General features: G+C 41.5%; 1 protein-coding gene across 6 annotated transcripts in view; it reads right to left on the bottom strand.

Moving 5' to 3' along the window:
• Positions 1-1764: 1764 nt before the first annotated feature.
• YTHDC2 (YTH domain containing 2) overlaps positions 1765-13191 on the bottom strand; it is a 36621-nt gene continuing 25194 nt past the window's right edge. For 3 of the 6 annotated variants that reach the window (XR_006171934.1, XR_006171936.1, XR_006171935.1), the window contains 5 exons: positions 10116-10222; positions 9262-9545; positions 8767-8941; positions 3868-4094; positions 2802-2885 (listed from right to left, as the gene is read on the bottom strand). Coding sequence is in view for 3 of the 6 variants with exons in the window: in XM_042838611.1 (XP_042694545.1) it covers positions 2796-2885; positions 8767-8941; positions 9262-9545; positions 10116-10222 (656 nt within the window). In the remaining 3 variants the exon portion in view is untranslated. Of the gene's footprint in view, positions 2646-2785; positions 2886-3867; positions 4095-8766; positions 8942-9261; positions 9562-10115; positions 10223-13191 lie in introns of those variants that run through there. The other 3 variants (XM_042838611.1, XM_042838612.1, XM_042838613.1) reach the window with 3 other exon arrangements.

Here is a 13191-nt window from a genome sequence, read left to right as displayed (position 1 = left end):
TTTTTAATCAAAGCCTAAAAAATATTTTCACAGAATCCGCTTCTGAATGCTCTTTCACACTATATGAAATGCTATAAACATGCTATAAATATGCAAATTTGGATTTTGAATACAAAGAGAAGGTGAGCCTTGCAGTTGTTAGGGAAGCTGCAACTAGGTAAGCCAATTGAGAGGAATGGAAACAAGATGTCCATAAAGTATTCCTGCAAGCTGTTTACCTGTTGAGGCATAATTGTTTATCTCGGTACCCTATCAAATACTTAGACACTTTCAGTCCTAAGCTTTTTATTATACTAATGAATTCCACGTTCCTGCTATTTTACAATTCAAATATATCTATTTGAATATATACATACATCTTCCATCACTGCACACCACTGAAAAGAACAAGGGGTAACGGACACAAACTAGAACAGAGGAAGTTCCATACTAACACAGAGACCAGCTTCTCCACACCGAGAGTGACAGAGCACTGGAGCAGGCCATCCAAAGTGGCTGTGTCATCTCCTCCTCTGGAGATACTCAAGAATATCTCCACACCTCACCATGCAACCTGCTGCAGGAAACCTGCTTTAGCAGGGGGTGGGATTGGATCATCTCCAGTGGTCCTTTCCAATCCCTACAACTCTGTGACCTGCTTACAACTACAGAGTGCTCAGTTTACAATTATGGAGATCAGAAGCAACCTTTTTTAAAGATTAGTGCAAGTATCTGCACACAGAGGACTTTTCAAGGCTTCAGTTGCTTCACGGCAAGTTCCCAAGCTTTGTTCTCTAACCATTTATTCATCTCAGGTATGGTCTTCCTTGAGCTCCAATTTTATCTGGGAATGAAATAACTACCAACTTCTCTACAATGTAAGCTGTATCTCTTCTAAATGGTAATTATTGAGTAATGAAAGATGATATAATCAACCATGCCTACAGCTCAGAAAAACAGCTGTAAATTCCTACTTCTCCATTTAGCTGACGGTTGAAGAAATTTCTTACATGTATCAACACAACACAACAACAAGGGAACCCACAACAAAGGGTGCTAAGAGGGAAAAGCAAACCAACCAAAAAATACCTTCACTGTAGGCTGGGACACTTTTAAGGCAGCCTTGCCAAGTACCAAGGATTATAGTAACATCTACTAGACCAAAATCTTTAGGGATAAGTAATTCTCTCTGAATAACAATACAGGAATAAATACAGATGAGTAGTAAGATCACCTATATCCTAAAGACAGGGAAGTGTAGTGATCCACTAAGACTGGGCCAGTTCCAATACCTGTGCACATGAAGACCTGCATGACCATGGTTATCAGGCAGGCAGGAAGAAGAAAACGGCTTCGTCTGCACTAGTGACTTCCAAACAAATGTCAAGACTCCACGGACAGACTGTCATTTCTATTGTCACACCACAGCAGCACCACTCTCAGCCTGTTGACCAGTCACATCCCACTCCTGCTACCCATCCAGTTCTAACCCTCACGTGCACAGGACTCCAAAATACTGTACAAGGCAATACAAGCCCAAGTTGTCTTGCATGCTACAGCCCAGCAGTACTGGAGAACATGACAATAGACTTACACCTTCATTGCATTCGTGCTCTCCAGAAATACCCTGTCAGGCAATACTAGCTTTACCAGCATCCAAGCAGACTTGTGAAGTCAGTACCAACTGGGTATGCATAGCAGACACTACACAGCACGCAAGAATGAACGGAGCATTCTGTACTCCCTAGGAACACTTCAGTAGACATCAACACCAAAAGAGCAGGCTCAGAGGCAGAAAACGCTCTGTGTTTATTTTAACATCAACTACAAACATCGTGCTGACAGCAAATAGAGGGAATTGACACTAATCTTACAAAGCAAGAACTTAACCTGTAAAGAGAAACTCGGTAATCAAAGAAAGCTGTGCTGGCAGTTATTTTTTAATGAACCCAAATCCCCTCCTAAGAATGCCCACAGTGGGGCCCTACTTGACTTTCACCCATTACCACGCAACTGAGACTTAGTAAACTACGCTCATCGTTAACAAGGTGTAAAACTACCAACTGGGAGCAGACATCAAACAAGACAACTCTCAAAGGAGTCTCACACTCCCTTTGATTTACATATTTCAGTGAACTTCTATATTCTCCAGCTGCTCAATTGTTTGTATGAATACATATTGATTTCTCACATGGAACGTCAACTAATACTTAAGGAAATCTTTCATTCATTTTAGTAAAGGAAATTTATTTCATTTCAACAACACACAAGACCAATTATTACACTGGTTTCTTTACCACTCATGCTGAAAAAGCTTTGAACGTAACTGTGTACTTCAACAGTTCAAACTGTACTTGCTGTGCCATTTAAAACTCAGTAAGCACAATGGCAGATTTTGTTCTTAATTTAACCCTATTTCTGAAAATCACCTACACACTAAATATTTTACTGTAGAAAAAAATAATTCACTTGAAATCAGGCGGGTGAACAACGTTAAGATTTTTGTTAATACATGAGAAATATTACAGTCAACTTTATTTCCTTTTACTCTTCCAGTGCTAGCTGCACAGCATCACTAACACTTTCAGGCCTTGTTGCACCATCTTCTTCCTCATCTTCTCACTGGAGGCACATTTCTGGCTTTAAGTAATTTTTGACACCCAGGGCTGGAAAAAAAAGCAAGCAGTTAGCAAACATTACCTTCTCTTATTTCTTAACAGCTGCAAGGACAAACGCTGTCGAGCTAAATTGCACATAGATAGCTTTTCCTCTATCACAAAAAGCAAATAATACAAGAAATACCTACTTCTGTTTTATTACTTTACGTTGTCAGTTGAGCTTTTTCCTGCTGAAGTAGTATGATCCCAGAGCTGGAGCAACTGCTCTCCAATTAGCGGGTCTAGCTCCTAGAAATAAGCAGAGAATTAGAGAAGTCTGTTCTGTATTAAACTACCTGCAACAAGACAGATAAAGGCGATTACTTCCAGTTTCTCTGGAAGAACTCATTCTCTTTGCTGTTGAGACATACATTGGAACCTCCCTGCACAAGATTTTGATTCTTTTAAATAGGGCTGAAAGAAGACTAAACATCAGCCCAGTTGGTTCAAGCTTTCTTTCCATCCACGGTAAGACATCATTTTTTAAGAAGACAATTCTCACTGAACAGACCACCACTACACACAAGAACATCTGAACCACATATCCTGTGCCTTTCTAAAAACAAAGATTATTATTCTCTCTATTCTAAGCTTAATTCAGTAAAGTGCAAACAAGTGATAGGTTTCCTCTTTGTAGAATCACGGCCATAAATAGAGAACAGTTGTGTAAAGATCCTTAAGACTCTTTCGGTCTGAAGAACTATTTGCCATAGAATCACAGAATCAACTGATCAGGTTGGAAAAGACCTTCAAGATCATCAAGTCCAACCATATTACTCTAACAACCTTCCCCTAAATCATGTCCCTGAGCACCACATCCAAACGGTTCTTGAATACATTCATGCATGGTGACACAACCACCTCCCTGGAGCCTATTCCAGTGCTTAACAACCCTTTCTGTAAACAAGTTTTTCTTCATATCCACTTAAACCTCCACTGGCACAACTTGAGGCCATTTCCCCTCAGCCTGTCTCCTGTCACCAGTGAGAAGACACCAACCCCACTTTCGCTGCAGTCACCTTTCAGATATTGGAAGAGAGCAGTAAGGTCTCCTCTCAGCCTCCTTTTCCCCAGAGTAAACAGCCCCAGCTCCTTCATCTCTCCTCACAGGCCATATTCTCCAAGCCCTTCACAAGCCTTGCTGCTCTTCTTTGGACCTGCTCCAGCACCTCCATGTCCTTTCTGTGCTGAGATGCCAAAACTGAACACAGTACTCGAGGTGGGGCCTCACCAGTGCTGAGCACAGGGGCACGACGACTTCCCTACTCCTGATCACCACGCCATTTCTCATACAGGCCAGGATGCCATCGGCCTTCTTGGCCACCAGGGCACAGGTGGCTCATATTCAGCTCACTGTCCATCGGTACACCAAGGTCCCTTTCCATCAGGCAGCTTTCCAGCCTTTCCTCCCCAAGCCTGTATCGCTAAAGACATCCTAGCAAATCTCTGGAACAAAAACTGAAACACAAAAGGAAAAACACAGTTTTAAACTGTGGAATTCAATAATGATTGCACTGAAGACTAAGCATTCAAATTACTTTTAGGGTGATCTCACTATATCCCTCAAGCAGCTGGATGTATAAAAATGTTTAATCTAGAAAAACCAAAAGTATCTTTCTTTTTTCCTCTTCAAAGATGCTCTCTGAAATCTGACCACGAGCAAAGTCTATTAGTCACTTGTGACTACACTGAAAGACTCAGCAAAGTTTTACATGTCATAAAAACATCAACAATAACACCGTATTACATAACAGTCCATTAGCTATTCTGTTAAGTTGTAGATGTTATTGCATTTTCATTCCCACCTTCTGTTAAATTTTCACACAGAATTAATACAAGGTAGCTGTTTGTCAAACACAGAAGTCAGAGCTGCTTTGGTTTTCTTTTTCTCCAAAGAACAGGGAATAAATTACAAAAAAGACAAACATTCAGAGAGTATAAAAAAGGAAACAAACAAGATTTCTTCCCCTACTTATCTCCTTTCTCCAAAAACAAAAAAATCAAAACTACAACAACGAATCGCATCCAGCTCATCTACCTATTCTGCCGTCTTTTCTGCAAGTCATAATGCTGTACTCTCCCTGGACTCCTCAGTTAGCAGCACGCACTACCATTTGAAGACACTGAATCGGATTCACGTGGCAAGGTTTTGGTAGCAGGGGTCTCTGCATGGAAGCTTCGGCAAGCAGAATTAAGCAGTGTCCCATGTGAGAGCAGAACCACCTCCAACTGCACCAAAAGGGATACGCTGCTGCCGGAGCTGAGCCACAGGAGACACCAGCTGTGCTCTGAGACAATCAGAGTTAAGAGAGGGAAAACGACTGCACAACAGCAGCTAAGAGAGGAGTGAGAAATGGGAGAGAAGCAGCCCTGCAGGCCCTGAGACCTGTGCAAGAGAAGGGGAGGAGGCGCTCCAGACATAGAACCGAAGCTCTACGCAGCCCAGGAAAGGCCCACAAATCAGATTCACAGAGGCTGGGAGGGACCTCAGGGGATCATTTAGTCCAACCCTTCTCCTAAAGCAGGTTCCCTAGAGTATGTTACACAGGAAAGTATCCACGCTAGTCTCAAACACCTCCAGAGAACTCGACACAACTTCTCTCATTCCAGTGAGAACAGCTCATTCCAATGCTCTGTCAATCCTAAGAGCAAAGTTCTTTCTCATGTTCAGATGGAACTTTGTGTTCCAGCTTGTGCCCATCACCCCTTGCCCAGTCACTGGCCACCAAAAATAAGAGCCTGGCCTCCATCTACTTGACGTCCACCCTTTAGATATTTTTAAGCACTAGTAAGATCCCTCCTCATCTTTTCCAGGTTGGTATCTCAGGTCTCTCAGTCTTACCTCATGCAAGAAATGCTCCAGGCCCCTCATCATCTCTGTGGCCATCCATTGGATACTCTCTAAAAGTTCCTTGAACCAAGGAGTCCAAATGTAACCAAAATGCAGGACTGGGCACTGGATCTTGTTACAAGGTCATACAGCTGGCCTAAGCCCATTGATCCAGCCCATCCAGATCCCTCTGTAGTGCTTTCCTGCACCCAGGCACATCAACATTTTCTCCCAACCTGCTGTCATCTGCAAACTCACTGAGGTGTTACTCAATCCCTCACCCAAATCATCAAAGACATTAAGCAAGGCCAGGTCCAATGCTGACGCCTGCAAAACACCACTAGTAACCAGGAGGATTTAACCTCCATGAGCTGGGCCCAGCCATCCAGCCAGGTTTTTAGACAGTGTACCTGTTCAAGCCATGGGCTGCTGTCTTCTCCAAGAGAATACTGGGAGAAACAGGTCAAAGGCTTTACGCACGTCTAAGCAGACTACGTCCACAGGCCTCATGATGAGGACGGTCAAGTGGGACTTGCCTTTCATGAACCCATGCTGACTAGGCCTGATCCTCTGCTTGTCCTGCATATGCTGTGTGATTGTACTCAAGATAATCTATTCCACGACGTTCCCTGGTACAGAGGTCAAGGTGAAAGGCCTGGAGTTGCCCAGCTCCTTCTCCTTTCCCCTTTTTGAAGATGAACTGACAGTGGCTTTCTTCCATTCCACAGACACCTTCCCCATGTTCCAATACCTCTCAAAGATGATAGAGTGGCTGGGCAATCACTGTTTCCAGCTCCCTTTGAACTCATGGGTGCATCCCATTGGGACACACGGATTTGTGGGCGCTGAGTTTCCCTCGCTGATCTCTGCCTGACCCTCCTTATCTACCAGCATTAAATCACCAGACACGCAGTTGAAACAGATTTAGCTCAAGACAGACGTCAGTGGAAATTAGTGGATGGAATGGAAATTTTTTAAAAAAGAGAGACTTGATGCAGTAAAACATTAACTGCAATGTAAATTTCAAATTCTCATGAATGTGAAAAATGGAGGTAAGGTAACATCAACCACTGACACTCCAGATTTCAGCATCTCTTTCTTTCCATTTCCTTTCTGGAGGAGAGCACCAACACAGCAGATCATTTTCAGTACCAAATAGCACGCCAACATTCCTTTCCAACAGTACATCTGCTTTGGCCAAATCATTACATGCCATCACTATGACAGCTGCATTCACCTGGACTTGTTCATTAGACTAGCTTTTATGAACAGTTTTGTGGGAAAAAGATATAGTAGGCTTTTGCAAACTGAACGGGGAAAGTTCAGTTTAGCCCTTTTGACAATGCAGCTGATACACAGATTCACCCAACCACACCAGGTCTTTAACTTCCAATCAGGTTCTATGTTGACAAGTATCTCTCTAAACTAGAATTCACCAAGCAAAATATTACTGCGTACCCTTCAAAGGTCATGAAGACCAATCCTCTGACCTAAACATTTGTGAAGGCAAGACAAAGCTGCTCAAGAATCATAATACAACTTCCTAGCCTTCTAGGTTTCAGAAATCACTGCTAAGGCATGAGAGATTTCATCCAAGTCTGTCCTACTGTGAGTCACTTATCAGTCTCTCAGAACTGCCAATGCATTGTAGCTGCTTGTTCACTTACAACGTTAGCTTTTGACTGCAAAGGTAACTGTAGCAATCCTTCAGCTTTTTCGTTTGTTTCTTTTTAATGGATTAATGTAGCTAACTCATTAAAAACAACCTGACAGATGCCTGAATGCCATTCCGTCTTCACTACTTGAGCAATAAGGTCAAGTTACCTGAGAAGGCACATTACAGACATGAATGAAGAACACTTTTCTTAGCCATCACATTCATTTGCTTTTACACTTTACTAACTAGAAAGTCAAAAACCCTAAGTAAAAATCTTCACACTGGAGTCATCTCTGCTGCACTCCCCTCATAACTGGTATTAAGTAAGGACAAAGTAAGAACTCACCTGAAAGCAGCCAGATCCTTGAACAGAAAATAAAGTAGACCAAGCTGCTCTCCCAAAAAGCTCTGCTTGGTTTTCGTTCATTACTTGGCGTAACAGACTGTACACCTTTCTGTTGAGAAATATCAAGGTTTTGCAGATTGCTGCTTCTCATTATAAAGCAGCAAACTAGCAGACTTAAGTCTTGGTGAAGTTTTGGAACACCAGAAAAATTCACTTATGATGAACTTTTAGTTTTCAACTCTTACAACATAAGGACAAATCTTTTCACTGTATTCCTGCTCTCCACCCCCAGACTGTATTACAAACACGGAACTGCTGAGTTTGTTCTGCATGGATTGGCTTTTAATTGCATTCTGTATGGATTGCCTTTTAAATGCATTTCAGATCTATTCTACATTTTCGAAGCTCCTTTCAAAACAAGTATTCTTGAGAAGCAGCAAACAAGCAAGAAAGAAGACGACTCAGTAGCCTAGTGATTAACTTAAACGCTTTGATGTTTGACACACCTTGTGTCCTTCTAGAAATCAATCCTTCCCAACTGTTGCCTCAAGTACTTCAGGAAACACCCATTCTCTTCCACAGTGACTAAATTTTCAAACGGATAGACTTCAAAATTCCTAAGCCCTCCAATGACACTGTGTCAATACCTAGAGGTTTAGAATAGGTTTACTTCTTAGTGATTGGTTTACTATCACTTTGGTTGACCATCTCAACATACTGGGAGAATTACCGCAGCAGCCTCACCACGAACCACACGCTTTGTTGAAGTGTTTGTCGTTCAAAGAGAAAACATTACAAGAAAAACAAATTAAAGGAGCAAAAATAAGGTGGGTAACAAAATGAAAAAGAAGAGAATCAGTATCTTGGTATCTGCTACTACAGGAACAGGAGGCAGAAATCAAAGCAAAAACAATGCATTCAGAATTACCACATATATCTTCAGATCTGTATTATGGACTAGCTCAGAAGAAGAATCTAGAACACCTTCTCAGCTTATTATATACAGTTTTAGAACAACTCTTCTGCTTTGGATAGCTTTACCTCTGATTTCCTATTTCGCATAGACTTGACTTCAGCAGTGTACAAAAAAATAATTTAACTGTATCTAACTAGCATAATGAGGATATTTAACCTAGGTTGAAAGCTGCAAGAAAAAAAAAGTGCTATGCAGCTGTTAAAAGTCAAAACACAAAGATCTTAATTTATCCATGTAATGCACAGCACTATTGAAAGTTACCAGTGCATTTATTTCTGAAATTCAGAGTGGATATCAAAGTGGGTAGTTTATGAATGCTACCTTTCCAGACATTGGAGAAGGACTGGCACGTGGGCTAGGACAGGAACTGCTGCCTGTAGATTTCACTGATGACTGATCTGACTTCTCATCTGATGTTCGTTTGGAAGACAAAATGTTTTTCTCTTTGTATCTCCTTGGCTGATGAAATGCTGGATGTGCAGACTTCCTCAGAACTCTAAACGTAGAGGTTGGTACCAAATGGTGTTAATATACAAGGGTTTGGCAAGCAATCACAGAAATACTAAGGTATACACAGTACTGTATCACATAACTACATGCATTACAGAAATTACAAACTACATCAAACACTTCAAATCTAAGAAATGCATACTGCTCATCACGCATCAGTTTACAATGCTAAACTTTCTGCTACTACTTTTACTTACTGTGATCTCTCTGAGATCACAATTCAGGAACGCTCTCACCTGTACTGTCATACAGCAGGCACACACATGGAACTTTCATCAGTGAAATCATAAGTTTTCAGAAGCTTACTTTTCAGCATTAGAGGAATCAACAGATAATTCATTTTCTGCTGAGGTGCTGGCTGACCTCCAGGTAGGTGCTGAAGGAAGTTCATTGTAAGAAACAGGCCTTGGCCTCTGACCAACTCCTGAAGGCTGCAGCAATCCCGCAAACTGTTCTTCAGTACTTAAAACAGATACAATTGTTCTTATAGTTATTTCATCAGCTTGAGACCAAGGTTTAGAAGGAGCTCTCATACGGCGCAGAAGTAAGTTATGCCACTTGAGTTTGAGCTGCATCAGCAAACCAGCAACCTGTCATGAATACAAACTGTTAAACACTAATGAAAGTTAGATTGCACAGGTATACACTCTCTTATCAGGCAGCATCTGGTATTCTACGATGAACAGAGTGCAAGCCAAAGGGCCATACTCAACCACCAGTAAAGCTGGAAGAAAAAAAAAGATTTAAAGAAAGCTACTCAGTTCCTATACATGGAAGAAAAAAGGTGCTTCAAGGTCATTACTAGAACTTTCCATTTCAATCAGCTCTACGAGAAATTCAAAGTTATACAGTAAACTTACAGAACTTATTTTTCACTTTCACTTTTATCCTGTAGGAATACAGACTGACAGGGAGAAAAGAAAGTATTACACGATTTTGAAGGAAGAGCTTAATTTCTAAGGGAGATCATTTTCTTATGCATAATAATTCAAATGACAATACATTTTAGAAGACCAGAATTTAACTTCCATATTATCTAAAAACTGTTCTGAACTCTTTGGCAAGATAGCGTTACTACCGCATCTGAATGCTGAATGTTTCCTAACCCAGTCTTAACTCCACCTTCTAAAGTATTCAGAGCTTCTCTGAACATTACTTACTTCAGAGTCCAATTTGAAATGGAGCCATTCATCTAGCTTCAGTAGTGCCACATTGGATCTTTCGTCCTCCATCCCACTATCGCTGTCATCATTAGCTACCCTATTTCCTGAATCAAACAGATATAAAACGAGCATTCACATTTCCATACAATCGTCATCAGATGTGCACTATTCATAGCATAATGCATGAAATAACACAGTTTTCCTTCTACATTAAAAATATTTTAAAATTACATTTATTTGCTGCAAATACATCTCAGTAACAAGTCTGCTCGTCTGCATTTGCTTCAGCAGAACTCCAGTACCCAGAACTCCTGAGGTCCTGTTACGTGAGCACCCACATTCACGACACAAGCCACGTAACCATTTGTTGATATTGATGAAGGTTATAACACAAACTTCTGGCTTGAAGCTCTTCGCAAAAGTCACACACTGCTGTATGCTTTATTTCCTAGGAAAGCAGCAGACCTAAATAATCATAAATGTCTCTCTGTATATATACATACTACTAAAATGGAGTCTCGTTTCTATAAGTAATTCTTGATTTCTATTAAAAAACTATTCCTTAAGGGTCTTGCTCCTTGGCTATCACAAGAAAGATTAAAACTCTCTCTTCTTTATACTCAAATAGAAGTTCTAGGGAACAGATGGCGAAATAGATGAACTTCTATACCATCAAACTTAAATGAAAAGGATAAATGAAAATTTCTTTGTACTTCATTTCTTCTTGCTAATTGTCATTAAAAGCAGAACATAACTGCTAACCTTTGAAATGCATTTTCCAGCTAGAAGCAATACAAATATTCTGCTATATTGTTTCTAAATTGCTATTTAGTTTAAATAAACTGGCTCAAACTATCAAATGAAATGGTCTGCGGAGGAAGAAAGTGTGTACATCACAATTTTCAGTGCCAATGCTGACAACAGACATTTCATAATATCATTTGCATGCCTTATTTCATTACTAACTATATTATAATTTGTGAGACTTCAGGACTACGTAACTACAACTTAAGGATATTAATCTGTTCCATTCATACCTATGAATTTAAGTAATTTAATGTAACCATACTGGCTTTCCTTTCTAACAGAACAATCAATACTGGTTGCTACAGAAATACTACATAAGAAAGCTGTAAAGTATTCTCAGAATTTTACACCTAACATCAAACTAAGCACTACCACATCAAAGTGTTCTCTGTGCACACTACTGCCATTTCCACCATCTCAAACAAGTTCTTCTGAGGTGGAACAAAGGCTTAATGCTACCTTGAAGTTAAAGCCCATGTTGGTCCTACCTCCACAGCTGACGCGACCAACTTCTGCTAGTATATTTACCACCTAAATTTTAAGTACTGTTGAGGGAAGAGGAGGAGAGCAAGAAAAACAGAGCAGAAACAGAGTAACTACTAGCATCTTCTACAACCTAGGGACAACTACCACAGACACAGTTCAGAAAAGCTTGTTCTAAAGCTTGTTACTTAACTTATCTTGGGAAAGTGTAGATTTATACCACTGCGTGCATCCACCCTCTTAGGGTTTATAAAGAGGCCAATACCATTTCACACCAAGTCTAGATCCACCCTGTTAACCCACTACACCAAAGCCTATGCAAATCAAGGAAGCAGTGGTCCTACTCACCCACCGTCAGCATTTCTGGTAAATTAACTTCAGGAATTAAAACAGTGGCAGACTTTCTAATTATGAAAATCAAGTTTTCTTAAGCTGAACGTGAAGGGTTCAGAGCTGCTTTGGATGTGGTTGGTAGCAAAGCACAGCACCTTCTGGCACCCTTACTGCCCGTATGGGGCTGGATGTTCAGAGGGAGGGTCCCCTCATGCAACTGATGCTATGTGGATTTAAGTGGATCATAGTGATACACAACAGGCTCAAACAAGGATTTCTAGGAATCTCAAAATCATAGAAGCACAGAATCACAAGGTTGGAAACGATCCATAAGATCATCTAGTCCAACTGTCTTCTCGTTACCACTGCTACCACAAGCACTAAACCATATCTAATAGCTCCTCATTCAGGCACCTCTTGAACACTGCCAGGGACGGCGACTCCACCACCTCCCTGGGCAGCCATTCCAGTGCCTGACCACTCTCTGAGACAAAAAGTTTGTCCTAATTCCAAGCAAAACCTCCTCTGGTACAACTTGAAACCATTTCCCCGGGTCCTGTTCATTGCCTGGGAGAAGAGGCCCCTCCCCATTGCACTGTGCAAAGGCCTTGCTCAAGTCCAGGTAGACTACACTGGTGGACACTGGAAGGACAACTGAAGTAGTCATTCCATCACAGAAGGCCATCAGAACGCTTAGGCATGATCTGCCCTTCGTGAAGCTGGGCTGTCTGTCTCACTTTATCTCCTCATCTCACATGGGCCATAACATCTCCTTCCACGAGGGTGTGCTCTTTGCCAGGCCCACATTCCTCAAGGTCTCAAACTTGACCAGGGCACTGTCACTGCAACCCAGGCTGCCTCCAATCTTAACCTCTTTAATGATCTCTTCTACACTGTTGAGCACCAGGCCCAGAAACATTTCCCCTCTGGTGGGTCTATCCAACACCTGCAACAAGAAGCTTATCATCAATGGACCCCAGGAATCTCCCGAATCACGTGCAGTTTGGCTGTGTTGCTTCCCAGCAGATATCTGGGTGGTTCAAGTCCTCCACCAGGATGACAGCCTGTGAGCACAACGCCTCAAGGCTGAAGTGAAAAAGCCTTGTCAGCAGGCTCTCCGTGATCAGATGTGGCCTGTAACAGACCCCAACCACCACACGTTTTTTACTGGACGAGTCCCTCTTTGTAACCCACAAGCTCTCAAACTTGTTATTACTGTTTCTCAGAGGCAGCTCTTCACAGTCTAGCCACTTCTTAACAACAGAGGGAAACTCATCTGTCCTACTTGGTCTTTCCTTTGTGAAAAGCTTAGAGCCCTTAATCATAGTGTTCCAGTTACACGAGCTATCCCATCGTGTTTCTGTGATAGCAGTGAGATCACAGTTTTACAATTGCACCACCATTTCCAATTCCTCCTGCTTATTCAACACTGTATACATTGGTACAGAGG

The sequence above is a fragment of the Centrocercus urophasianus genome, unplaced genomic scaffold (assembly GCF_019232065.1).
Source record: "Centrocercus urophasianus isolate 14NV4802_14NV808 unplaced genomic scaffold, USGS_Curo_1.0 seq_861, whole genome shotgun sequence".
In the NCBI taxonomy this organism is placed as follows: domain Eukaryota; kingdom Metazoa; phylum Chordata; class Aves; order Galliformes; family Phasianidae; genus Centrocercus; species Centrocercus urophasianus.
The sequence above is the reverse complement of the archived record's forward strand: the minus strand, read 5'-3'. Positions and strand labels throughout refer to the sequence as shown.